Here is a 26,972-nt window from a genome sequence, read left to right as displayed (position 1 = left end):
GAAAGTTACTAGACCAAGGGCTGATGGGGTAAAAATCGCGTATTTGGACTGCAGCCTAGTGAGTGCCTTATTTTTCCATAGAGATTAACAGGCACAAATGGTGAACTGCCTAAATGGCCTACAGTTACATACAACACTGTAGAATAGGAATGTACAGGCACAAATAACATGCAGGGTGTAAGCATACATGGTAACAAAAGGGATAGAAGTAAGATTTGATGGAATATAAACCTGTACATGGCTGTAATGGATATAACAAAATACTGTTCTGACCACGGTTTACCTCAACGGTGAATAGACCAGTCAGAGGAACAGTAATGGAAGCCTACATAATATGCAGCGAAACAAGGGGAACTATATGTTGTAACCCAATACTGATATATTCATTTGTAATAGACAATATATAAAGGTGAGTAGCAAGGCTACATTAACTGGGAACTAGCATAGGCTGACCGGGATAAGTTAGCAAAGGCAAGATGGCAATGACGCAGTATAAAGTTATCTGTGGGGATATACAACAGGCATAGCAAAAATATTGTAATCAGATTGTAGATACTTTAGAGCAGGGGTGTCAAACTCATTCCACGGAGGGCCTAGTGTCTGCAGGTTTTTGGTTTTTCCTTTCAATAAAGCCCTAGACAACCAGGTGTGGGGAGTTCCTAACTAATTAGTGATGTTAATTCATCAATCAAGTACAAGGGAGGAGCGAAAACCCGCAGACACTCGGCCCCCCGTGGAATGAGTTTGACACCTGTGCTTTAGAGGATTACTTTTTGGATGACATGTAAGGATTTTTGTAGGGGAAAAATATGACACCGTTTTCTCTCAATTCAGCATTGGGAAAAGGACACATTTTAAGTTTGTTCCACCTGAGTGAGTCTGACCACCAGTCAGAGACCACAATGACAATCACCAAATGCATTTGGAAACTTTTTGTCTTCTTCTCGGTAGCGATGCATGGGTAATATCACTGGGGAAGCCAGGACCATGCGGACGCCTCCGAGCGATCGGGGAGGCTGTTTGGAATATTTATCCGACAGGATTAAAAAAAAGTGTCACCCCTACTTCTAAAACCAAAGTTGCGCCCCTGAATTCAACCACACCTTTGTTTCATCCCAAAACCGGAGAGCGACATCTGTCCGGTGAAGTCCACAAAGTATATGGCATGTAACAAACAGTTACGTGACCTACAGCATGGTCAAGCAAGTTAATGTTTACGACATTTTCGGACAACTAAACTATTGATTTAGAACTAAGGAGAGTTACCGCAAGTTGCAAAGAAAACAGGAGCTGCCTCCATTATTCCAGCACCATTTCAACTTCAACATTTCAACATCATCAAATCATCTATGCTTAGTCTAGTAGTGACAACTAAAATATACCAAAAACAATATAGTCTGATCAACATAAGCTAAATATCATGTGGCTGTCCATTGTTCTGATTTGTGTGCATGCAGAGAAAAACATGTTGACTCACCCTACTACAAGCATTTCACTACACCCGCAATAACATCTGCTAAATATGTGTATGTGACCAATACGATTTGATTTGTAGAGAAACACCAATGCCATCCTCCTCTCATTCATGTTGACGAAACGGTCTATGACTGTCATACAAAATACACTTTTATTTTTTGTTGTCCTAGGCTACCTGGCTAAAATGCTTGCTCGCTAGCCTAACTTCCTTTTCGTGGGCAACATTAGCTAGTTAACATTATCCTTCTACATATACAGTAGCTACATAGCTATTGAACTTCCAGTCCACTTCAGTCCAGGGGCACAATGTCTGAATTTATGGCTGGATCAGAATTGCTTTTATAATCATTGGCCAATACGGAGAATTAAGTAAAACCAAATCCCTATCTCCATCCATGGCAAGGAAATGGCCAATTTTAGCTAGCTATCCATGGCAAGGAAATGGCCAATTTTAGCTAGCTAGCTAGCCACCGTAGGACAACACAAGATGCAACAATTGAAGTTGTTTCTGTCAATTATGTATTTTTCTTGAAGCGATGTGAAAGAAGTGAAGCCAAATCCAAACTGGCGTCCCTTGATACTTTTTTTTGGTGCGCCAGGAGCATTCACAGTTGAGCTCACTCAGTTCAGCGCAACGCTGATTGGCTATTATTTTCATTACAAAATTATCAAGGGAGGCCAAATGTTCGCTGGCTTCCCTTGCATTCAATGCTACGGGTGGCAACAATGTCATACTCTTTAAGACTGTAAGTCTGTGTTGTTTTTTGTCGCACTGCTTTGCTTTATCTTGGCCAGGTCGCAGTTGTAAATGAGAACTTGTTCTCAACTGGCCTACCTGGTTAGATAAAGGTGAAATAACATTTTTTTAAATTAAAAAGACCAGACAGCATCAGATAGATGGCCTACACATACGGAGACAGAGGGGTGCTGTGTCGCTCTCTCGGATGCTTTCTCCATGATATACATTCAGCCTCTTGCGAATTGAAGGACAATTCTGAAAACACAAAGAGACGAAAGATATATTTTTTTTTGTCAATTTTTCAAGGAAGCCAGGCTTCCCTTGGTATCCATGACTACACACCACTGCTTCTAATGCCTCATAAGGGGTAAGTAATCCAAAAGTAATCAACTATGTTACTGAGTTTGGGTAATCCAAAGGTTACTTAACTGATTACAATTTTGGACAGGTAGTAACAGATTACAATAAGAAAGTAACCTACCCAACCCTGCTGGTGACTGAGTGAGGGAGATGGGGATTCTTCACCTAGCTAGTGCACTAGCTAGCTTATTAGCTGGCTAGCTACCTACAGTGGCTTTCTTAGCGCATTGTTAGCGCATTATTGAACTTCGCTTCGCAAAGACTATAATTTGAGATGATTTACGAAGAACGTATTTTGCCTACAAGAACCACCCAAAGTTGCACTTTGATTCTACTGTCCTTCCCCCTTAAATATCAAATATATTTGCTAGACCTAGCAGTGGCAGAAAGGTAATTTTGAAAATGCCACACATTTTCAGATAGTATATGAGAGTATCCACCGTCTTAGACTTCAGATTTTCATCATGCCCAAGTGAAGCGTGTCCGTGTTTTTGATTCGATCCAATCTAGCATATGCCCAAAGCAAATCAGGTAGCATCATTTTCGAGCTAAGTGTGAACTCTGAACCAGTCCAGTACTTGTGTGGACTCTTGGCCCACAGCCTCTTTTGCGTGCCCTCTCATAGTCTGAAAACTCTAATCACATGCTACACACGCTGCAACCCCCAGCTCTAACACTCTTTCTTGAAGGGTGGTTTCAACCTCTTGAATCCTTTGTTTTGTCTCTTGCACCTGCACTTGTAGTTCCTGAAACTAAAGAAGTGGTGATCCACAAGTACAAGACACCCATGGTGAGTTAAACTCTTCCGCTCTTGTAGCTAATGCCATGCTTTTGGTATTCAATAGCCACCAGATCTGTTTTAACAGTACTGCGTTGCATATACAGTTGAAGTCGGAAGTTTACATACACTTAGGTTGGAGTCATTAAACTCATTTTTCAACCACTCCACAAATTTCTTGTTAAACTATTTTTGGCAAGTCAGTTAGGTCATCTACTTTGTGCATGACACAATAATTTTTTACAGACAGATTATTTCACTTATAATTCACTGTATCACAATTCCAGTGGGTCAGAAGTTTACATACACTAAGTTGACTGTGCCTTTAAACAGCTTGGAAAATTCCAGAAAATGTCATGGCTTTAGAAGCTTCAGATAGGCTAATTGACATCATTTGAGTCAATTGGAGGTGTACCTGTGGATGTATTTCAAGGCTTACCTTCAAACTCAGTGCCTCTTTGCTTGACATCATGGGAAAATCAAAAGAAATCAGCCAAAAAATTGTAGACCTCCACAAGTCTGGTTCATCCTTGGGAGCAATTTCCAAACGCCTGGAGGTACCACGTTCATCTGTACAAACAATAGTACGCAAGTATAAACACCATGGGACCACGCAGCCGTCATACCGCTCAGGAAGGAGACGTGTTGTCTCCTAGAGATGAACGTACTTTGGTGCGAAAAGTGCAAATCAATCCCAGAACAACAGCAAAGGACCTTGTGAAGATGCTAGAGAAAACAGGTACAAAAGTATCTATATCCACAGTAAAATGAGTCCTATATCGACATAACCTGAAAGGCCGCTCAGCAAGGAAGAAGCCACTGCTTCACAACCACCATAATAAACCCAGACTACGGTTTGCAACTGCACATGGGGACAAAGCTTTTTGGAGAAATGTCCTCTGGTCTGATGAAACAAAAATAGAACTGTTTGGCCATAATGATCATCGTTATGTTTGGAGGAAAAAGGGGGAGGCTTGCAAGCCGAAGAACACCATCCCAACCGTGAAGCACGGGGGTGGCAGCATCATGTTGTGGGGGTGCTTTGCTGCAGGAGGGACTGGTGCACTTCACTTCATAAAGCTTGGTCGCAAATGGGTCTTCCAAATGGACAATGACCCCAAGCATACTTCCAAAGTTGTAGTAAAATGGCTTAAGGACAACAAAGTCAAGCAATTGGAGTGGCCGTCACAAAGCCCTGACCTCAATCCTATAGAAAATGTGTGGGCAGAACTGAAAAAGCGTGTGTGAGGCAGGAGGCCTACAAACCTGCTCTGTCAGGAGGAATGGGCCAAAATTCACCCAACTTATTGTGGAAGCTTCTGGAAGGCTACCCAAAACATTTGACCCAAGTTCAACAATTTAAAGGCAATGCTACCAAATACTAATTGAGTGTATGTAAACTTCTGACTCACTGGGAATGTGATGAATGAAATAAATCACTCTGTACTGTTATTCTTACATTTCACATTCTTAAAATAAAGTGGTGATCCTAACTGACCTAAGACAGGGAATTTTTACTAGGATTAAATGTCAGGATTTGTGAAAAACAAAGTTTAAATGTATTTGGCTAAGGTGTATGTAAACTGTATCTCCTGACATGATTATGAAGAGTAATCCCTTTGACATAACTGCTAAAATGCGTGTAATATTCATTTTTTTCAAGGAGCCTTTTTATTTAATCTCTAACTATTTTTAAAATAATGTAATCCCCTTTTTGTTCATAACGATTAGTGTAAATTCTACAGAGTCATGACATCAAATAATAAAGTGAAAGGTGGCAGAAGTAGTATAACTATGCCACAAGTAGCTTGACTTCCCTCAAGTTCCCTCTTTTTTTTTCTTGCTCTCAAACAGGCACACCAGATCTGTTACTCCGTCCTCTGCCTTTTCTCCTACGTGGCTGCGGTGAAGGGGAAGGAAGCAGAAGGCAAGCCCAAGCTTCTATCTCCAAGACCCCTGGCCAGCTAGTCTACGACCCCTCCAATCTACCCCCCCCCCCCCATCCCCCCCGTGCCTCTCACTCTGCAACAAAGTGGAATCTCGGTCCTACTATGACATTGAGTTCTGACAATCCTTGATCCTACACACCGCTTTACTCCTCTTTGCACCCTGTAAGTACATCTCCAAGAAATACCCTCTACTCTTTGCGCCTCGCCATGTAAGTAAAATCCCTATGGTGTGTGTATGTATATGTGAACCCTGGTCTGTGGCATCGTGTGTACCCTTCCCAACCATGGTCACGTCCACTAGGCTCCTCCCATACAGGCCCAGCCTGATGTCTTGGCCGTAAGCTTGCTTGATCTTCAAGGCGAGGTCCGTCTGTCCCCCATCTCTGTCCCCTCTGAGACTGTGTCCTTCTCTCGGCCTGGCCTGCTGCCAAGGTCTCATTGGTTGTTTTTAATGGGATGGAGACAGGCAAGGGGGAGGGGTGTGATGCACAGCTCTGCAAGTCGATAAGAAAGCAACCAACCGCCCCGTCCACACTCTGCTCCACTCCCTATGACTGTGATGAATATTCTATGTGCTACTACTGTAAAACTCCAGTCTGTCCAAGTCCAAACCGGTGAAACGTTTAAAAAGCATTCTAGTACTGACGGTTGTCACTTTGTTAATAAACGCTACTTCTGCATGGTGCATCAAACACTGCACGTAAAAGCTTTTATTCCTTTTGATCCCAAAATATCTTGTGTGGTCCAAGATGTGTGCATCTCTCTTTAGCTTGCCCAGTGAGGCTAAACTACTGTCAAATGTCTTGTCTGTGGTCCTCTGTATTGAATTGCATGTTACTATGGAGAGAAAAAATGCTGTACATTCCACCATAAGATGTTTTGCAAAGTGTGGTTTATTCACTAGATGTGCAATACTTTACGTAGTTAGCCAGAGCCAGATCATTGTTCAGATTTTTTTTAAATCTTGGCAATTCTGGCTTACAAAGAGCAAAGATTGTAAAAAAGGACTTCATTGTCATACATATTTATTGAAGTAAATAAATATGATGACCTATTGTTTATATGTGGAGATTGTAGAGATGTGTAAACCTACTGCTGTTATGGTTTTGTCTGTTGGAGAGGTGTGTTAAGTCTTCATGTTGTGTCTGTATTGTAGTAAGATAAATAAATCCAATCTAGCCCAACTGTAAGTGGTGTGTATGTGAGTGTATACATGCAGTGTGTTGTTTTGCCAGATCAGCAATATATGAGTAATACAGCTATATGATCAGGATATTGTTTTTAATGTTTACGTGGCTTTTATTTTTTAGAGATGAAATGCGTGTGTAAGAAAAATATTGTTACAACTTCCATGAGAGGTATTTCATTCTTGACAATAAAAACACTGGTGTAAATATGAGAGTAACTGGATGAGGAGTGTCTCAAAACGGTAACAGAACATAATAGTATAGTTTGTTAGACTAGTTACATATAATGAGAACATTACGAAACGGGAGTATTTGAAACCAACCAACCCTATTATTGTGCTAGCTAGCCTACTGCTGTTGAGAGAGAAAGTGATGGAATAATTGAAAAGGTTGTAAATATTTGTGTTTGAAATAAGTATTTATAGAACATGTACAGCTTTGGCAATATCAAAATAAAAGTTGTCAACTAAAGCCCTCCATTTTGTCTCAAAGTTTGGATGAACACCAAAATGATGTAGCACATATCCAATGTGCATACATATATTTGGAAAACATAAGAATGAAATCTAGAGTAATATTTGTGAAGATTTAATGCAATACTAGCATGGTCTCAGACAATACCCTTTTTTAAAATTAACACATTTGTGAAGGCACTGACTCACATATCACCGCAAATTATTACAATGAGTGCTGTTAGCATTAACTATATATGTAATAAAGAATAGACGATTGTAACTGAATAGCAAATATTTGTTTGTACTGGAACTGGAGTAAATGCCAAGTTGCACAATGTGGCTTTCAACATGCACGTGTACTGAAGAGGACGAGTTATTTATAATAAGGGTTACATGGAGAAAATCAAACCTCTTTAAAATGAAAATGGAGTGCCCTCCCTTCAGCAAAATATATTGTACCTGCACCTTAGATACGCACTTTTAGAAACTGTTCTTCATCCTGTAAGCATTACATGGCAATGCCGGAATATTGATATCGCACTGGTCTGCGGGCCAGAAGCATGCAGACCACCATGGACAAGAGTAGCCTAGGGGTGGAAACATCTCCTTTTATAGTAAAAGCATTGCATTAATCAATCATATTTACCGGTTTAAAAAAAGAAGCCTTTTATGAAAATGTAATTAAATTCATAATTTCACATGTATTTTTAAATACCACACAAATTACCGAAATTTCATTCTAAACATTAACAGAGAGGCTTAAGTGTTAATCTTACAATATTTCTCCAATGCCAAATCCGTGTCTTGTTTGCAAATAATTAAATCTGAGACGTCATTAGGAATCTAAACATGGTACTTTCAAAAGGTTGACCTACCTTTCAAACCCAGACAGAGTAGGCCTACCTTTCCAACCCAGACAGAGTAGGCCTACCTTTCCAACCCAGACAGAGTAGACTTACCGACGCCACAAAATGTAAGCTTTAACTGCTGGCTTCTGTTCTTACGTGGTTTAACACAACGAGGGAAGGTCAAGTGTTTCCCTAAAAGCTTTCTGGTTTTAAACATTATTTTAGCCTACAGAAAGTGAATAGCTTAATCAATTGATAGTGACAGAATGAAATTACTTCCCAAGCAAAGTCTGTTATGTCTTCTCAGGCTATAAAAGGTTGAATCTCAGCCTCTGAATGGGTATTTTACACCTTCATGCTTGTTTCTAGACACAAGCATAAAGCATCTCGGGCCAAGGCACTGTTATACATCACTTTATATAAATCGGATCAGTTTAATTTTATTCCAAATCTTAAGCGAATAGGCCGATGGCTTCCCCTTTCATACCCCGTCAATTCGAGTCTTGGTTTTAACTTAACAGCCTGTCATTGACATGGATATTTAAAGAGCGGGTGGAGTAATTGAGCGACAAATCTATGGATATAGCAGTCCATAGCCTAATTTCGTCTGTCAAACAGGTAGGCTTACCTAATTTCTTAAATAGGAAGAAATAGGCTCCAACACAAAGACCTCTTGTTGTTAGTAAAGTCTCATTCAAATGAAGACTGCTGAAATGAATTATTCCTACTTTCAGCACCATGAGCTGTCTATTTCTGATTGATTGTGCCGCGGCTGCTGCTTCAAGTTTCAGCGACACGATGTAAGTTACTCGAGTCTGGCTTCTTGTGAGGTCAATGACTCTGATAAATACATAATGGGCGAGAAACATATTGTTGCGCTCTCCTTCTCAAACTGAACAGAACATAGGCTAGTCCATACTAGCTAGTCCATTTTTACATTTGTAGAAGCCTCCTGAACTGCCACTGTAGCCCTACACAGCACAGCCATTGGTTAGGCAGCACACAAAAACGTTTTTGATCAGCCAGAGCAGGCAGGGGCTCCGGATTGGAATATCCATTGCGGTGTGTAATGCAGCCAAGTTGTATTTACACCATCATCAGCTATCTTAGAAATATAACTTTGCTCTGTGCTTCTCTGAGCATGCACTTCGTAGCCTATAGGCTATGGATCATTTGATTGAGACTACACTAAAGAGTCTATATGCACACTTGATATTGAGCACCCAGCGAAAAATCAGAGAAAAGTTCTTCTAAAACATTGATAAATATTGAAATTTCATAAATTACATGACCCTCCCCCTGGACTAGATAACAAAAAAAATGACTAAACCCTCCCCTTGACTGAAATTGAAAAAGCATGACCCTCCCCCAATTTCCTTCAGGTAACCATTCTGTAAATTTAGATTAATCACATAGCTTATGCTTTTATCCAAACTTGCATGTGCATACATTTTACGTACGAAGAGTTATTGTAAAGAGAGTTATTAAAAAATGATTGATTTGTGGGGCTGATACTAGTGCTATACACTTTTTTTGTCTTAAGGTTAGATGGCTGAAACTGAACTATACTACTGGATACAAGAGGTAGAAAATGTCAAAAACTTCATCACCTCTTGTTGACGTGACACCCTTAAGACATTGATGTAGTAAAGTGCTGCCAAATTATGACCAGCAGAACACAGGCCGATAGAAAAATTGATTAGAGCAAAGGGAAAGATAGGTCAATATTTTCGCTTACACAACCCTAGGAACAAAGGCACTATAGTCTACCGGCTTCATACAGTAACAGACAGATTCTTCATAGGTATGCTACTCATAAACAGCTTCTATGCCTCTGTTAGCACTTATAAAGGGGAGTGTGTATCATTTAGGAAAGTGCTCAACCCTTTTCCCCATCTTCTTGCACTTTGCCCAATTGTCACTCTGTTCAAAAAACTGGCAGCCATCTTGACTCACACACGAGTAGCCGTAGCCCACTAGACAATTAGCCTCTGCCTCTTTTGGCCGCTCAGAAATTCTGTAGATCAGGGCTCTCCAACCCTGTTCCTGGAGAGATACCCTCCTGTAGGTTTTCACTCCCAGTTGCAACTAAACTGATTCATTCAACTTATCAACAAGCTAATTAATAGAATCAGGTGCACTAGATTAGGGTTGGAGTGAAAACCTACATGACGGTAGCTATCCAGGAAAAGGGTTGGAGAGCCCTGTTGTAGATTGATGCGGTTCTATATAGTTGGAGGAGGCTTCGCTCTGGGGGCTTGGCGGGTCTAGCTCTCTCCGTGGACAGACTTGCAGAGTATCCGCAGGCGAGACATGACTTCGTCCCAGTCTAGGTAGGCTCCCTCCAGGTGCCTCACCCGGTCTGGGTGGCTCTGAAAGCTCTTCCGCCCATGGAGCAGGCGCCAGTTGTCAAAGGTGACCAGGTCGCCTGCAGGAGGAGGTGGAGGGAAATGCCGACTCAGTACTCAACCAATGTTATACAGATATTTCAAGATGAAAGTTCAAACGAATAGGCTAATAGGCTAACGAATACTAGCACTCTTAAGTGCTAGTACAGTATGTCACATATTAGATTAGTCATAGACGGTAAGTCTACCATCTCTACAACATTTGTAACTACAATGAATGAAATATTTTACAATACAATCCTATTCACATTGCCAACTTTTATCCAGGGAAGCTTCACTTGAACTGCTAATGTTGAAGGGGCACACTCATGCACACACACTAACCAGGCTCCATCTTGTAGGTGAGCATGTTTTCTGGTCGCGTCATCAGCTGGACGTAGGCCTTGAGGGAGCTGTAGAAGGCCTGGACCTGGTGCAGGGGGAGGTCCAGCACAGAGTCCCTGGTGGCATTGTTGTAGTTGATCCGGACCACCCGCCCATCACTGTCAACACTGCTCAGAGAGAGGAGGGGTGCCACTGTTAGTAAGTGTGTGTGTGTCAACCTTTAAAAAACTATGAAAAAGATTGCATGTTGGACATCTAGGCCTTGTTGCATAATCAGACTCGGCAGTTGTCAAGTGTCAGATGTACATATCTGATACAATCGTATAAGAACGATCAGTAGCAGTATATATCAATTCCCACAGTGACCTTGCTTGCTCACTTAAAATCATCTTCTTACCCATCAGTTGCAGGCTATGTTCCCTCAAAAAATGTTGGGCACTGAGCAACATTCTGTGCAACTTCCGGGGCGCGTTTACAGTGAACACTGATGCTGTACCTGCTTTAAGTTACAGTTTTAACAGTGGCTGGCTATTTGATCATAATGTAGGTCCTACTAGAGTGGCCTACCATCAAAAACAATGAGAAAAAATGCATCGCATAACAGCCTACAGTAGCAGCAAATGTGTGATATGGAATGTAGGTCTGTCTACATTCCATGAGACTTTTGAAAAAAAAGGCTTGATATTAACCTGTTTAGCTACTTGTCCTTCAGACAAGGAGGTGACTGAAAATGTTGTGTGATTTGATGCAAGAATCCACAAAATTCATTATTATTACCTGACTAGCTTTTCAAAGATGACTAGAAATGCACACATTTTGTGCTCTTGTAGGAAGCAACCGCTCCCCCATCGTTGACAAAACATTAGCTATAACTGGGCTAATAACTCACTAACGAGCAAAGAATATGAACAAATGTGCACAGGTGGCTACATGCAGCCCTCGCTTTGATCTCAAAACAAGCGCATCTACACACAACCACTCACGCTGTAAACACAGTCCAGTTCAAAGTGAATGGCACAGATCCATATTTGGCAATTCAAAGTGAATGGCACAGATCCATATATGGCAATTATATAATTGCCATATATGGATCTGTGCCATTCACTTTGAACTGGACTGTGTTTACAGCGTGAGTGGTTGTGAGTGGTTTGTGTAGATGCACACAACATGTGTCCTGCTGATATTTATTCTGCACAGCAGTCCAAGGGGAGCTGCGCTCCTGCGCACAGCTTAGAGTGAACATTGGTTGAAGGTTGTGTATTATACATTTATACTGCGGTTTAAATTCTGAGCAGCAGATGGCGACACATATCCATCAAGCTCCTAAATCACATCCATGTAGCTTTAAAATAATCCTGGGAATGTGACTGACTGTCTGTCTGTCTGTCTGTCTGTGTGTATTTTGGTCCATGTGCTACCTGGAGCAGTTCTAGACTGACCTCCTGTCAAGTCACATTAATATGTAAGCTGAGTGATGTCTCTTATGTGTGCGAAAAACAAGCCAATGCATCCATGTCTTATGTATTTTAATGGTGTGGCGCTCACTCACTCTATGATGTGGTTCTTGGACTGCACCATGAAGTCACAGTAGTCGGACCCTGTGTCGGTGAAGTCCACCCGCAGGGAGGTGAGGGTCCTGAAGGCCTCGGGGTCTTCTCTCCTCAGTTGATCTGCCATGTGGAAGCCGTCCACCGCTTCACTCTCCCCGCCCTCGCCAGCCTGGCTCAGGCAATGCAGGAACTGCACCTGCAAACAGCCATACAGGATATTAGTACCGTTGCTAACAGCCATCCCATATAGGATACATACATCTTACAATATGGGGGGTGGGGACTGTGTGCAGTAAACTGCTTAAAATATATATATATATATTTTGTGTGTGTGTGTGTGTGTGTGTGTGTGTGTGTGTGTGTGTGTGTGTGTGTGTGTGTGTGTGTGTGTGTGTGTGTGTGTGTGTGTGTGTGTGTGTGTGTGTGTGTGTGTGCGTGCGTACGTGTTTCATCCAGATATGACTCAGGTGTCTGACCGATAGTGGGATAGGAGAGGATTAATGTAGATTTCATGAACATGATGGTGGATACTGTCTACTCACTCCAGGTGGGTAGTGCAGTGCTGGATAGTCAGTGTGGAGACTGAGTTTGCCAGAGGTGTAGGCCACGTTGTTAGCCTGGGATTTGTCCTGCACCTGCCATGTGTGCCTGAAAAAGGAATGAGACAAGTTGAGAAAGGTCCATTATTAATGATTATTAACTAATTGTCTAATCACAAAGGTGTTGAGCACTAATTGCCAAGGCATTATCTTTGGAAACATTAAAAAGGTTCAAGAGCAACAGGACATGGAAAAAGTTACTCATCGTCCTACATTTCTAGTATTTTGTTAAATGGATACTGTTGAAATAGTATGTCAATTGTGACCCGATTCAGGAAACTAGGTGTATGTCGCAAGTCACGACTTCACAGGAGAAGCGTTTGAACGTACATTTTTTTTAAAATCAAAATGTGTTTTCAGCCAGAAGTGCCTTCTCGAACATGTGAACTTTCATGCCATCTGTAAATACGAATAAAGTTGTTAAATTAAGAGCCTTGTTGGTTTAGCTAAAGAAAAAGTCAGGAACCTTCCCGCTAGCCATGATTGGCTGGTAAAATGAGTGGGCTGGACATGCCGAGAGATGAGTTTCAGATTGTTCTGCGGTGTAGCATCTTGTGTCTATAAAATTAGCTGCTAGTTATGCATAAATAATCCTTTCTACTACAGTTTTTTTCTAAAGATATAACGTTAGCCATGGAGAACTGCAAATATGTTGCTACTGCTCTCAATAACGTTGCTGCCCTGAATTTATCAGGGGCTATCGACAAAGGTCAGTGGGAAAAAGTTGTGATGGACTACTTTCTGGAGGACGATCGTGCCATGCTGACTCCCGGACTCTGAAAATGAATCAGACAATGAAGACATCCCTGACTTAGGTAAAAACATTTTCATTGAAGAAGACATTCTAGAGTCTTCTGATGACAGTGATGGCGAAGAAACGGCGATCAACAGTGTTGTTATCACGGAAGAAGAACACCGAGTTTTGAAATCAGTGGAACATAACGGGCCAAACAAGCTGTGCAAACTAAATGGAAACGACACAGGACATCTTATTTAATGAAACGGGTTGCAGTCTGCCGTGAAGCTCTCATCCATGTATATGGGTAAGAATCTAGCTACACTTTCAGATATTATACATTTCTAATTTAGTCAGAAAGTTGTTTTCCTTGAAAGTTAAGACTTGCTGTTAGCTAGCCTTGCTTGCTAGCTAACGTTAACATTGAACCTAACTTATTTGGTTAACTTTAGCTATGACAATTGGTTTGTATTGCTAGTAACGTTACTCTATGGATTGGGATTATAGTACATTTTTTAGCTAGCTAACGTTAATGTAACATGTCCAAACATAAGACCCCAAGTTAAAGCTTGCTGTTAGCTACCTAATGTTAGCTGAGGTTAGATGACTGGCTGGCTTGCTAGCTAACATTCATTTAGGTATATGAATTGTGTGTAACATTAGTGATGTTTTCTCAGAATGCCATTTCGCAAGGCTAGTTATAGCCTAATGTTAGCTAGCTAACAGTGAACTTATTTGGTTAACTTTAGGTAGCTATGCCAATCGGTTTGTATTGCTAGTTAAAGCTTGCTGTTAGCTAGCCAGCTGACGCTAGATGGCTGGCTAGCTAGCTAACATTACGTGTATGATGTGTGTGTAGTGATGTTCTCAGAATGCCATTTCGCATCTATTGTATAATAATGCTCAAATATTTGTATCTGGAATTTGTCTTTCAGCATCAGTAGGACATGCCTAACTCTCCTCCACCAGTCATACAAGGAGAATGGTCTAATGCCTCCCATCAAAAAGAGAGCTGGCCCAAGCAAGCAAAGGCAGCAGCGCAGTCATCAACTACATGCACCATTTTTTCATCAACTATGGAGTTGGGGAAACACGTGTGGACCTGAATTGTGATAACTGCTGTGGCCAAAACAAGAACAGGTTTGTGCTCTAGTATTGTGCCTGTCGAACCATGCACAAGCTCCACCACAGTCTGGACCTTCACTTCCTTACAGGCCATACCAAGTTTGCCCCCGACTGTCATCAAGCAGCGCTTCAGAAAGACCAGAGTGAACACTTTGTCTGAGATTGCTGGTGTTGTGAAGGACAGCACTGTGAAATGGGCCAACATCCCACAGCTGGTTGGACTGGAGGATGATACGGTGCTGGTGGAAAGCTATGGCTGGTAACAACACCTGACTCCATACTTCAGGCCGCTGCCACAGATCAAGCAGTACCAGCACTTCAGGTGAAAATCCTTTTCATTGCATTGTATGAGGTGAATCTTCTTATCTAAACTTGGGAGGTGAATTGATGTTGTGCAGGGTTGTAATGTCTCCTGATTTTTTTTAAATGTTATTCCCTGTTTTACAGCTTCGAGGCTCTGGAGCCTGGTGTTGTTGTTGCCAAGGAGTGTTCGGACTAGAGGTCGACCGATTAATCGGAATGGCCGATTAATTAGGGCCGATTTCAAGTTTTCATAACAATCGGTAATCTGCATTTTTGGACATCGATTGTGGCCAATTACATTGCACTCCACAAGGAGACTGCGTGGCAGGCTGACTACCTGTTATGTGAGTGCAACAAGGAGTCAAGGAAAGGTGCTAGCTAGCATTAAAATTATCTTATAAAAAACAATCAATCTTAACATAATCACTAGTTAACTACACATGGTTGATGATATTACTAGTTTATCTAGCTTGTCCTGCGTTGCATATAATCGATGCTGTACCTGTTAATTTATCATTGAATCATAGCATACTTAGCCAAATGGGTGATTTAACAAGCGCATTCGCGAAAAAAGCTCTGTCGTTGCACCAATGTGTACCTAACCATAAACATCAATGCCTTTCTTAAAATCAATACACAAGTATATATTTTTAAACCTGCATATTTAGTTAATATTGCCTGCCAACATGAATTTATTTTAACTAGGGAAATTGTGTCACTTCTCTTGCGTTCTGTGCAAGCAGAGTCAGGGTATATGCAGCAGTTTGGGCCGCCTGGCTCGTTGCGAACTGTGTGAAGGCCATTTCTTCCTAACAAAGACCGTAATTAATTTGCCAGAATGGTACATAATTATGACATAACATTGAAGGTTGTGCAATGTAACAGCAATATTTAGACTTAGGGATGCCACCCGTTAGATAAAATACGTAACAGTTCTGTATTTTACTGAAAGAATAAACGTTTTGTTTTCGAAATGATAGTTTCTGGATTCGACCATATTAATGATCCAAGGCTCGTATTTCTGTGTGTTATTATATTATAATTAAGTCTGATTTGATAGAGCAGTCTGACTGAGCGGTGGTAGGCAGCAGCAGGCTCGTAAGCATTCATTCAAACAGCACTTTCCTGCATTTGTCAGCAGCTCTTCCCTGTGCTTCAAGCATATCAACTCCCGAGATTAAGCTGGCAATACTAAAGTACCTATTAGAACATCCAATAGTCAATGGTATAGAGAGAAATAGTCCTATAACAACTACAACCTAAAACTTCTTACCTGGGAATATTGAAGACTCATGTTAAAAGGAACCACTAGCTTTCATATGTTCTGAGCAAGGAACTTAAACGTTAGCTTTTTTACATGGCACATATTGTACTTTTACGTTCTTCTCCAACACTTTGTTTTTGCATTATTTAAACCAAATTGAACATGTTTCATTATTTATTTGAGACTAAATTGATTTTATTTATGTATTATGGTTCGGACGGACCAGTCATCAGCACTATCTGCAGTGCTTCTATTCAAATGATTCTCTCCTAACACAATTAGGGGTAAAGTGATTGTGATACACAATCAGGGGTAAAGTGATTGTGATACACAATCAGGGGTAAAGTGGCTGAGCAGCAGGATAAAACAAAAAAAATAGTAGCAGCAACGTATGGCGTTTATGTCATTTAGAAGCTTCTGATAGGCTAATTGACATCATTTGAGTCAATTGGAGGTGTACCTGTAAATGTATTTCAAGGCCTACCTTCAAACTCAGTGCCTCTTTGCTTGACATCATGGGAAAACCAAGGAAATCAGCCAAGACTTGGTTCATCCTTGGGAGCAATTTCCAAACGCCTGAAGGTACCACATTCATCTGTACAAACAATAGTACGCAAGTATAAACACCATGGGACCACGCAGCCGTCATACCGCTCAGGAAAGAGATGCCTTCTGTCTCCTAGCGATGAACGTACTTTGGTGCGAAAAGTGCAAATCAATCCCAGAACAGCAGCAAAGGACCTTGTGAAGTATCTGTATCCACAGTAAAACGAGTCCTATATCGACATAACCTGAAAGGCCGCTCACCAAGAAAGAAGCCACTGCTCCAAAACCGATATACAAAAGCCAGACTACGGTTTGCAACTGCACATGGGGACAAAGATCGTACTTTTTGGAGAAATGTCCTCTGGTCTGATGAAACAAAAATAGAACTGTTTGGCCATAATGACCATCGTTATGTTTGGAGAAAAAAGGGGGAAGCTTGCAAGCCGAAGAACACCATCCCAACCGTGAAGCACGGGGGTGGCAGCATCATGTTATGGGGGTGCTTTGCTGCAGGAGGGACTGGTGCACTTCACAAAATAGATGGCATCATGAGGGAGGAAAATTATGTGGATATATTGAAGCAACATCTCAAGACATCAGTCAGGAAGTTAAAGATTGGTCGCAAATGGGTCTTCCAAATGGACAATGACCCCAAGCATACTTCCAAAGTTGTGGCAAAATGGCTTAAGGACAACAAAGTCAAGGTATTGGAGTGGCCATCACAAAGCCCTGTCCTCAATCCTATAAAAGATTTGTGGGCAGAACTGAAAAGATGTGTAGGAGCAAGGAGGCCTACAAATCTGACTCAGGAATGGGCCAAAATTCACCCAACTTATTGTGGAAGGCTACCCAAACCGTTTGACCCAAGTTAAACTATTTAAAGGCAATGCTACCAAAAACAAATTGAGTGTATGTAAACTTCTGACCCACTGGGAACGTGAGTAATAAAAGCTGAAATAAATCCTTCTCTCTACATTCTTAAAATTAAATGGGTGATCCTAACCGACCTAAGACAGGGAATTTTTACTAGGATGAAATGTCAGGAATTGTGAAAAACTGAGTTTAAATTTATTTGGCTAAGGTGTATGTAAACTTCCGACTTCAACTATATGTATGGAATACTATGTGATAAGTACGTGTGTAACAGTATATAAAGTATGTTAATGTACTGGTGTGTACTGGTGTGCATTTTGGCAGTGGTAAAAAGTACTTAAGAACTTAAGTATTTTTGGGGGGTATCTGTACATTACTTGACTATTTATATTTTTGGCACCTTTTACTTTTACTTCACTACATTCCAAAATAAAATAATGTACTTTTTACTCCATACATTTTCCCTGACATCCAAAAGTACTTGTTACATTTTGACAGGAAAATTGTCCAATTCACACACTTATCAAGAGAACATCCCTACTGCATCTGATCTGGCAGACTCACTAAACAGAAATGCTTCGTTTGGAAATTATGTTGGAGTGTTGGAGTGTGCCTCTGGCTATCTGTCAATAATTTAAAAAAACATTTGGTTTAATATAAGGAATTTGAAATGATTTATACTCAAGTATGACAATTTAGTACTTTTTCCACCCCTGGATGTGGCTGGGGGTTATAGCATTTATTTCACATCAATTTAGACAAGTGTGTCTGGGTAAGTGTCATCTAGTATTTATCAAATATTTTTAGCATCTGGACCACTTTCTGTTTACCTGGAATTTTTCCCTTATTGTAGGCTACTACCACTTTTAGTCTTAATCTTTACTACACTACTCACTGTTTAGCACATGACCTCATGTGAATCCTTAAAGAGATGGGTGGGGCTGGCTTAAGAGGGTGTGAACAATGCTGAATGGGTGTTGACCAAGTATTCTCAAACGCGCAATGTCATCATGGGTACGCAAATTAAAAAAATGATTCACATTAAATGAATAAAGGTTTTTAAAAATGAGGGTTTTTTCTTGTCTGAGTAGCCTCGTTTCACTGACAAAAATCAAATTAAACCATCAGCGAAATAACAACACAATGTCAAATACAGGTAGCCTAATCAAATAATTAACATCCAATCACAATAACCATTACTCTCTCGCGGGAATTCCACTAACGGTCCATATGTAGCCAAACGTAGCTGCTTCTCATGTTGGTATCTGTACTGATGGCGCAAAAGCCATGACAGGGAGACATAGTGGAGTGGTAACGCGCGTGCAAGCAGTTGCTCCCGACGCAACTTGGGTACACTGCAGCATCCACCGAGAGGCTCTTGCTGCCAAGGGAATGCCTGACAGCTTGAAAGACGTTTTGGACATTACAGTGGAAATGGTTAACTTTGTTAAAGCAAGGCCCCTGAACTCTCATGTATTTTCTGCACTATACAATGATTTGGGCAGCGACCATGTAACGCTTTTACAACATACAGAAGTGTGCTGGTTATTAAGAGGTGAAGTATTGACACATTTTTTTTTATTGAGAGACGAGCTTAAAGTTCTCTTTACTGACCATAATTTTCACTTGTCTGACCGCTTGCATGATGACAAGTTTCTCACATGACTTTCCTATTCGGGTGATGTTTTTTCTCGTCTGAATAATCTGAATCTAGGATTACAGGGACTCTCCGCAACTATATTCAATGTGCGGGACAAAATTGAGGCTATGATTAAGAAGTTGGAGCTCTTCTCTGTCTGCATTAACAAGGACAACACACAGGTCTTTCCATCATTGTATGATTTTTTGTGTGCAAATAAACTCAAGCTTATGGACAATGTCAAATGTGATATAGCGAAGCACCAGAGTTAGTTGGGTGCGCGATTACGCAGGTACATTCCCGAAACGGACGACACAAACAACTGGATTCGTTATCCCTTTCATGCCCTGCCTCCAGTCCACTTACCGATATCTGAACAAGAGAGCCTCATCGAAATTGCAACAAGCGGTTCTGTGAAAATTGAATTTAATCAGAAGCCACTGCCAGATTTCTGGATAGGGCTGCGCTCAGAGTATCCTGCCTTGGCAAATCGCGCTGTTAAGACACTGATGCCCTTTGCAACCAGGTACCTATGTGAAAGTGGATTCTCGGCCCTCACTAGCATGAAAACTAAATACAGGCACACTGTGTGTGGGAAATTATTTAAAACTGAGACTCTCTCCAATACAACCCAACATTGCAGAGTTATGTGCATCCTTTCAAGCACACCCTTCTTATTAACCTGTGGTGAGTTATACACAAGGTTTTATATGTAAGATGGTGAAATAAAGAGCAAAATTATTGATTATTATTATTATTTGTGCATTGGTCCTATAAGAGCTCTTTGTCACTTCCCACGAGCCGGGTTGTGACAAAAACTCACACTCATTCTTATGTTTAATAAATGTATCGTATAGTGTGTGTGTGGCAGGCTTACAATGATGGCAAAAAACTAAATTTGAGAGTGTGCTGACCCTGGTGCTAGATGGGGTACGCAGCTGGAGGTTGAATGTTTGAAGGGGTACGGGACTATAAAAAGTTTGGGAACTACTGGTGTAGACAAAGGAGAGCTCTCCAGTAGGTACCAAAACATTCAAAGGCCCTTTTCTCAAAAGTGAGTGTATCAACTTTCAAAGCAGAATTACTTTCCCATTGTTCCTCAAAAATGCTGTGTATGATATACCATTTTGTTGCGCTGAGTCTCTTTTGAAAAAACATTTCAAATTTTGCTACATAAGACCGAATCCAGCTGATGAATCACAATTATACTAGGTCTCTTCTTTGCTCTTGGCATGGAGTCTCTGTGCTCAAATATATGCAAATATGTGCACTGGTATTTTGTTGTGTCTCTTGGGTTGTTATTGGTGGAAGACATAAATACTGCAGCTTCTTTTTTCTTTTTTTTTGATCAACAAAAACTGCAGCTTCTTTAATGACATGTCTCTTGCTTTGGTTCGCAGCTGTTAGCTTCCACTGACCTGGGCTTATCTGCTGGCTGTGGGATGCTTGTTGTTCCAACCTCAGCTTTGATTATTGACCAACATGCAATCATTGGAAAACTAACTGGATGATCTACAGTCGAGACTATCGTACCAACCGGACATTAAAAACTGTAATATCTTATGTTTCACAGAGTCGTGGCTGAAGGGCAACACGGATAATATAGAGCTGGCTGGGTTTTCTGTGCATCGGCAGAACAGAGCAGCTACGTCTGGTATGTAAATGTAGTCTGAGGAGAGATTAAATAGCATTAATACAACAAAAATAATTCTAAACACACCTTTAGTTTACACCAAAGTTAAACAGATGTATTTTTTCTTCATAATAAGCAGTAGTAATATTCTTAGATCAGAATGACAGCAGACTGTACTTCACTCAACGAGCTGTATAAGGCCATAAGCAAACAAGAAAATGCTCATCCAGAAGCGGCACTCCTAGTGGACGGGGACTTTAATACAGGCAACCTTAAATCTGTTTTACCTCATTTCTACCAGCATGTCACATGTGCAAACAAAGAGAAGAAAAAACAACTCTGGACAACCTTTACTCCACACACAGAGACGCATACAAAGCTCTCCCTCGCCCTCCAGTTGACAAATCTGACCATAATTATATCATCCTGATTCCTGTTTACATGCAAAAACTAAAGCAGGAAGTACCAATGACTCGCTCAATACGGAAGTGATCAGATGACGCGGATGCTACACTACAGGACTGTTTTCCTAGCACATACTGGAATATGTTCCCGGGATTCATCCAATGGCATTGAGGAGTATACCACCTCAGTCACCGGTCTTACTACACCGGCTCTGACGCTCGTCGGATGTGGCAGGGCTTGAAAAATATTACGGACTACAAAGGGAAACCCATCCACGAGCTGCCCAGTGACGCGAGCCTACCAGACGAGCTAAATGCCTTTTATGCTCGCTTCGAGGCATGCATGAGAGCACCAGCTGTTCCGGACGACTGTGTGATCACTCTCTCCGTAGCTGATGTGAGCAAGACCTTAAAACAGGTCAACACTCACAAACGGATTACCAGGACGTGTACTCAAAGCATGCGTGGACCAACTGGCAAGTGTCTTCAGTGACATTTTCAACCTCTCCCTGACCGAGTCTGTAATACCTATATGTTTCAAACAGACCACCAAAGCCAAGCTTCCTTACATCCAGACCCTATATACCAGGCGGTGTCAGAGGAAGGCTCAAAAAATGGTCAAAGACTCCAGTCACCCAAGTCATAGACTGTGCTCTCTGCTAACGCACAGCAAGCGGTACCGGAGCGCCAAGTCTAGGACCAAAAGGCTCCTTAACAGCTTCTACCCCCAAACCCATAAGATCGCTGAACAATTAATCAAATGGCCACCCAGACTATTTACATTGATCCCACCCCCTTTGTTTTGACACTGCTGCTACTCACTGTTTATTATCTATGCATAGTCACTTTACAAATTACCTCGACTAACCTGTACCCCCGCACATTGACTCGGTACCGGTACCCCCTGTATATAGCCTTACTTTTTGATTTGATATGTTTACTTTATTTAGTAAATATTTTCTTAACCAACAATGCAGTTCAAGAACTAGTTAAGGGCTTATAAGTAAGCATTTCATGGTAAAGTCTACACCTGTTGTATTCGGCGCATGTGAAAAATAACATTTGATTGAGTGTATTGGGTAATACCTCGGGCTTAATGTCCCCTGGATACATTTGACTGGCCTCCCAGTCTTTGTCCCTGTGCAAGCATTACTGAACTAGAACAGCCCAAGTTGAGATGGATTGAGGCCTCACCTACCAAAACCCAATTAGGTTGCATGTCCATAAAACCTCTGGTTAATCGAGACTGAAGGTAACAATAATAAGTGTAGCGTTCAGTCTGGTTTAACCAGGCTGTCCATGTTATCCTCAGTATACAAAGGAGCGGATAGCTGAGAGTAGCAATGGTTTCTATAATTAGGATGTTTAGGAAAAATCGGACATGATGGCAAAGTTAAAAAAAACACACCCTAGTAAATCTACTGCGGTGAAAATATAAAGCTGTGTGGAAAATGCAGAGCTTTTACAAATGATATCACCGTGGTTTGGTTTAAGAGTATATGACGCTAATAAAGTCAGAGGGAAAGGTTTCTCACCCATAGAATGTCAGTCGGAGGTATCCGATCCTCTGGCTGAGGCGGGCCACCTGACCCTGCTCCACCGGCGCCCCCTTCAGGTAGACGATGCCCACGCGACGTAGAGCCAGCAGCCAGGCCAGGGCGGCCTTGTCGTCGTGGAGGACCTCCTCGAAGTTGGCCGTGGGGATCCGCAGCTCTGAGTCCCAGTACACACGCTCTGAGAGAGCCAAGGAGATAGATGCACTTCATTAAAGTATTGTATCATCCTGTATGGTCTGTATCATACCGTCCTGTATCGTATCAGTTTGTCAAAGTTCCCAGATTTTTCTGAAATTCCAGTTGGAGGCTCCCCAGAATCAGGAGGGAATAAGCTGGGAGGGAATCCTTCAGCTGAAAATCCTTGAGGCAGGATTTCTGAAAAACCTGGTAAATTTCCGGAATTTTGCAACATCAGAATTTTGCAATGCATAGAGAGTGCAACTTCTAACTCTAGAGATACAAATTTCGGCCATTTTCTACCAATATCGACAACTGACAGTTTCTGCTCTGTGCAGTGATTGAACTGCCTGGGGTGCAGGTCGGGGACAGAATAGAATGTCCTGGTTTGTTTGCCTTGGTTTCAGGACAGCTGAGGTTGTCAAAACCATATGGACAGACACCACAGCCTGTCAATGAACAATGGACTCTAACGGCAATATGTGTAATGCTCCCGGTCACAGTCTGTACTGGCTGTATATAATGTGTCTGTGTGTCCATGAAACGTTTCCTCCTAGGGATAGGAGGGAGGGAGGCCAGCTCGCTATGGTTGAATACTCTGTGAGGAGGAAGAGGAAGGGGGAGAAAGGGGTGAGAAGAGTGCATGTCTCGACTGACAGCAGTGGAAAAAGCCTCCCACTGCTTCGCTTTGCACCAAGCTGGCTTCAGCCCTTTTTCCATAGAGGCTCTCTCCAGTGGCTCCTGCATTGCAGACACAGCTGCCGAGCTCATTTAGTGTGTGTATGTATGGGGGGTACAACAAACCTCTTCAGTAGCAATTCATCAGGATTAAGTGGAGAGATAATCCAAGTCAGATGTTAGAAAGCTTGACTTTGCATCAACTCAGTTGATGTAATTCTTTGTGTGGCGTAGTCAATGGATTTTGCTCCGTGAGTACAGCTATGGTAACACATGGAGTGTCTAGGGGCTTTGCAGGAATATGCTGCAGCTTGATTGTCACTCTGGGGGATGATCCTGAACCTTTTCACCTGCAACAATGAGTCATCGAGATACAATGATATCTTTCACTGATACTGCTGACTTAACCCACAGCAGGTTTTTACATCTCCTGTCACGCTGTCATCTCCAAAACAATTCTCTGTCAAAAAGTCAAGAAGAACCCCCCCAATCCTAACTCTGTAAATGAAGAGGGTTGAAACATGTTTGGAAGGGAAATAAGATCTTTATTAAAGGCTGGCTGATCTTGAGGGTCACCGACAAAGAGAAGGTTGAAGTATGAGGAACTTCTAGAATAAAGGCTAGTTCCTTCCAATGTTACAAGCACTCCCATGAAATCAGACTAGCCCATAGACACCATTTGACCAGTCGGTATGTATCTGCACACAAAGGGGGACATAAAGTTCTTGGCTAGAGGCAGAACGGTGCTTCAGGGACAGAGCCCTGGGGTTTTGGATATCACACATGACGTAGTAAGCCATAACAGCAGAGGTAAAAGCATGTCGTATCGAATTAGGAATTTTGGCTGAACTTGCCTTCCCCCTGTAAATTGACCTTTTCTTGTCTGGTGAACTTGTCATGTTCGGCTAACATCATTGGTTATCTCCTGATTGACTCAAGATCAGTATTAACTACCTTCACTGTTATGTTTTAAACCAAGGACCGTTATGTTTTGAACAAACCGATTTCAATCCTTGAGGTCCAAGAAAAATGTAGAGAGCGAGAGTAAGGAGAGAGGAAAGGATAGGAAGGGAGAGACAAATGGAGACAGAGGGAAAAAAGTGAGAGAAAATGGAGAGTGGAAAGGAGCATAGAGAGAGTCAGAGCAGAGAGCGCTAAACCCGGGTAGGCCCTTTAGTGGGTGATGGATGGGGTAAAAGAGCGGCTGGCTGGGCAGTGGGCCCGGGCTGGAAGGGTTCAGATGGTGCAGGGCCCAGAACATTCTGCTCGACACTCAAATTCTCACCAAGCGCAAAATCGCTGCTCTGATTTCCTGAAACGTGTAGCGTTAGTCCACCAGGCCAATCAGCGATTAGTCTCTCTGACTCTTGCATAGTTTCCAACCGGGGTTAACTGAGATACAATGTCAGGCTGTGTGTGTGTTTGAGAGAGAGCTAGTGCCTGTCCTAGTACGTATGTGTCGAAGAACGCAGGAGTTTTAATTTGACACTATTATGCTTGTGTATGTACGTGTTATCTGTCTGTTTGATGGGAGTGTGTATTTGTAAATCCTTTCCTCCCTTCCGTTGGTCTTCTGCGGTTTTTCCAGACGAGGTACTCTCTCTCTCGTCGTGGAGTTCCCCAAAAAGCTGCTCTGGGCGTAGACAGGGTCTTTCACAATTCAATTACACTAGATCAACTTCCTCACAAGGTCAACTGTGGAGTTCAGTTCTTTTCGACTGGAGGTATTAGACGCCGTATTGTATTTGCTGTAAAGGCCTTCACAAACATGGTGGCATTCATCAGTGCTTTCATTGCAAAGGGGGCTGATGCCAGTGGGTGTGCCCACTACAACTATCAGGACAAGCCTGCAGCTGTACTGAAATTTTATTTTATTTTTTTAATTTTTTTTAGGGGTGGATCAGCTTAATATTGCGGAAAGAATGTTGCTTCCAATGTAATTGTCTGCATCATTTCCAATCCCCCATATTTTTTGGGGTAAATATATATATCCATACACGTATGCATACATATACACATATATACATACACATACCTATATAGACATACATACTTTTTTAAAGAATATACCTTTATTATTATTCCCCGCAAACCCTACCACCGATCCCCCAATTGGAGTAAACTGATAAACATTTCTGTTTTTACCTTCGATTTATACATCTTATACACATTTTACAGACACAGTCTACTTTATAATAGTTCTCTCTTGTTTGTTCTTAGTCCTTCCTCTATTTCTGTTGTCGATCCAGTACTGAAATTTTAGATGAATGGAATTGGGTGTTATAATCGGCCAGAGAAATGTTATCTAGTTGAATACAGAGGTTTCCGCAAAATAACTACAATCCTGTATCCAATCATGTGAGAAGTGAAGTTGCATAAACACACAGTCCCAGACACACACACGTCGGCACATTGTAGCTGTTGAAGTCCCATTTACAAAGAGCCTGTGTCTTAAACTGACGTGGCACAGCTAGTCCTTCTCTGGACTAGCACCGCTAGTCTCTTCTCTGGAGAATACAACAAACTAACCTTTCTCTGTTTAATGGAGAAACCTGCACCACAGAGCCACCTCTGCCTTCTCAGCTTTAATAAAGAGTCTGGTGACCAATTCCAAACCGACCCCCTAATCCCTACCTCTACACCATAGTACTTTTTATAGATCTGGAAGACATGGATAGGAGTCAGCAATAATAGCTTTCCCCTCTTGTTATAGCTCGACCTAGCCCTCAGATGGGCTGGATGGAATTTCCCCATGTTGCTTACACCTATTCAATCCATTCAGATCTTTAATATCCTTATCACTCTCCTGAGCAGTAAAGCTGAACTGAGCTGTGCTGTGCTGGCCTGGTTACACATCCACCGAAACATACCATACGCATCCATGTGTGTGTGTCTGTGTTTGTGTATGTCCGTGCGTGTGTGGCGCTGTGTGTGTGTGTGTGTGTGCGCACATGCTCAGCGGGAGAGATTCATCTCCTTGATCGACAAATCAGTGTGTGTACATGGAAATGGTGAGGTTTGGGGGGAAAGATGCGTGTTTTTCCATTGATGCACCGGTGCAGCTATGTTTTTAGGAGCCTTGTATTTCCCCCCCAAACTGATGTGTTCTCACGTATCGACCACAAGAGCCCGTAGGTCCAGAGGGTGTCTAAATTCATACCAGATGAGTCAAGGAAGACACAGACTCCCATTAAGTCAAAGGAAAGACATATCAGTTGCTGCTTGGATGAGTAGGAACAAATCAAGTTCCATTAGGACTAACTGAGGCCAATTCGGGGCAAATTATCGTAACATTCAGACAGTTTGCTAGTTGAGCTGATGAGAGTACTTTAGACAGCGAATCTAGTGAATGCAATATCTATGCC

At 41.8% G+C, this 26,972-nt stretch overlaps 2 protein-coding genes across 9 annotated transcripts in view; one reads left to right on the top strand and one right to left on the bottom strand.

Annotated features, from left to right (window-relative positions):
- LOC120024943 (MAP kinase-activating death domain protein-like) overlaps positions 1–6,964 on the top strand; it is an 85,164-nt gene extending 78,200 nt beyond the window's left edge. For 3 of the 7 annotated variants that reach the window (XM_038969324.1, XM_038969323.1, XM_038969321.1), the window contains exon 31: positions 5,208–6,964. In XM_038969324.1, coding sequence (XP_038825252.1) covers positions 5,208–5,431 — 224 coding nt within the window. In that variant the 3' untranslated portion in view covers positions 5,432–6,964. Of the gene's footprint in view, positions 1–3,318; positions 3,366–5,207 lie in introns of all 7 variants that reach the window. The other 4 variants (XM_038969327.1, XM_038969325.1, XM_038969322.1 and 1 more) reach the window with 3 other exon arrangements.
- Positions 6,178–26,972, bottom strand: part of LOC120024944 (gamma-butyrobetaine dioxygenase-like) — a 29,497-nt gene continuing 8,702 nt past the window's right edge. For both annotated transcript variants that reach the window (XM_038969328.1, XM_038969329.1), the window contains exons 4-8: positions 22,732–22,930; positions 12,617–12,722; positions 12,074–12,270; positions 10,525–10,691; positions 6,178–10,220 (exon numbers count right to left, since the gene is read on the bottom strand). In XM_038969328.1, the coding sequence (XP_038825256.1) occupies positions 10,060–10,220; positions 10,525–10,691; positions 12,074–12,270; positions 12,617–12,722; positions 22,732–22,930 (830 nt within the window). In that variant the 3' untranslated portion in view covers positions 6,178–10,059. The remainder of the gene's footprint in view (positions 10,221–10,524; positions 10,692–12,073; positions 12,271–12,616; positions 12,723–22,731; positions 22,931–26,972) is intronic.

The sequence above is a fragment of the Salvelinus namaycush genome, chromosome 30 (genome assembly GCF_016432855.1).
Source record: "Salvelinus namaycush isolate Seneca chromosome 30, SaNama_1.0, whole genome shotgun sequence".
Lineage (NCBI taxonomy): Eukaryota > Metazoa > Chordata > Actinopteri > Salmoniformes > Salmonidae > Salvelinus > Salvelinus namaycush.
This window is presented reverse-complemented; position numbering and strand designations above follow the sequence as displayed.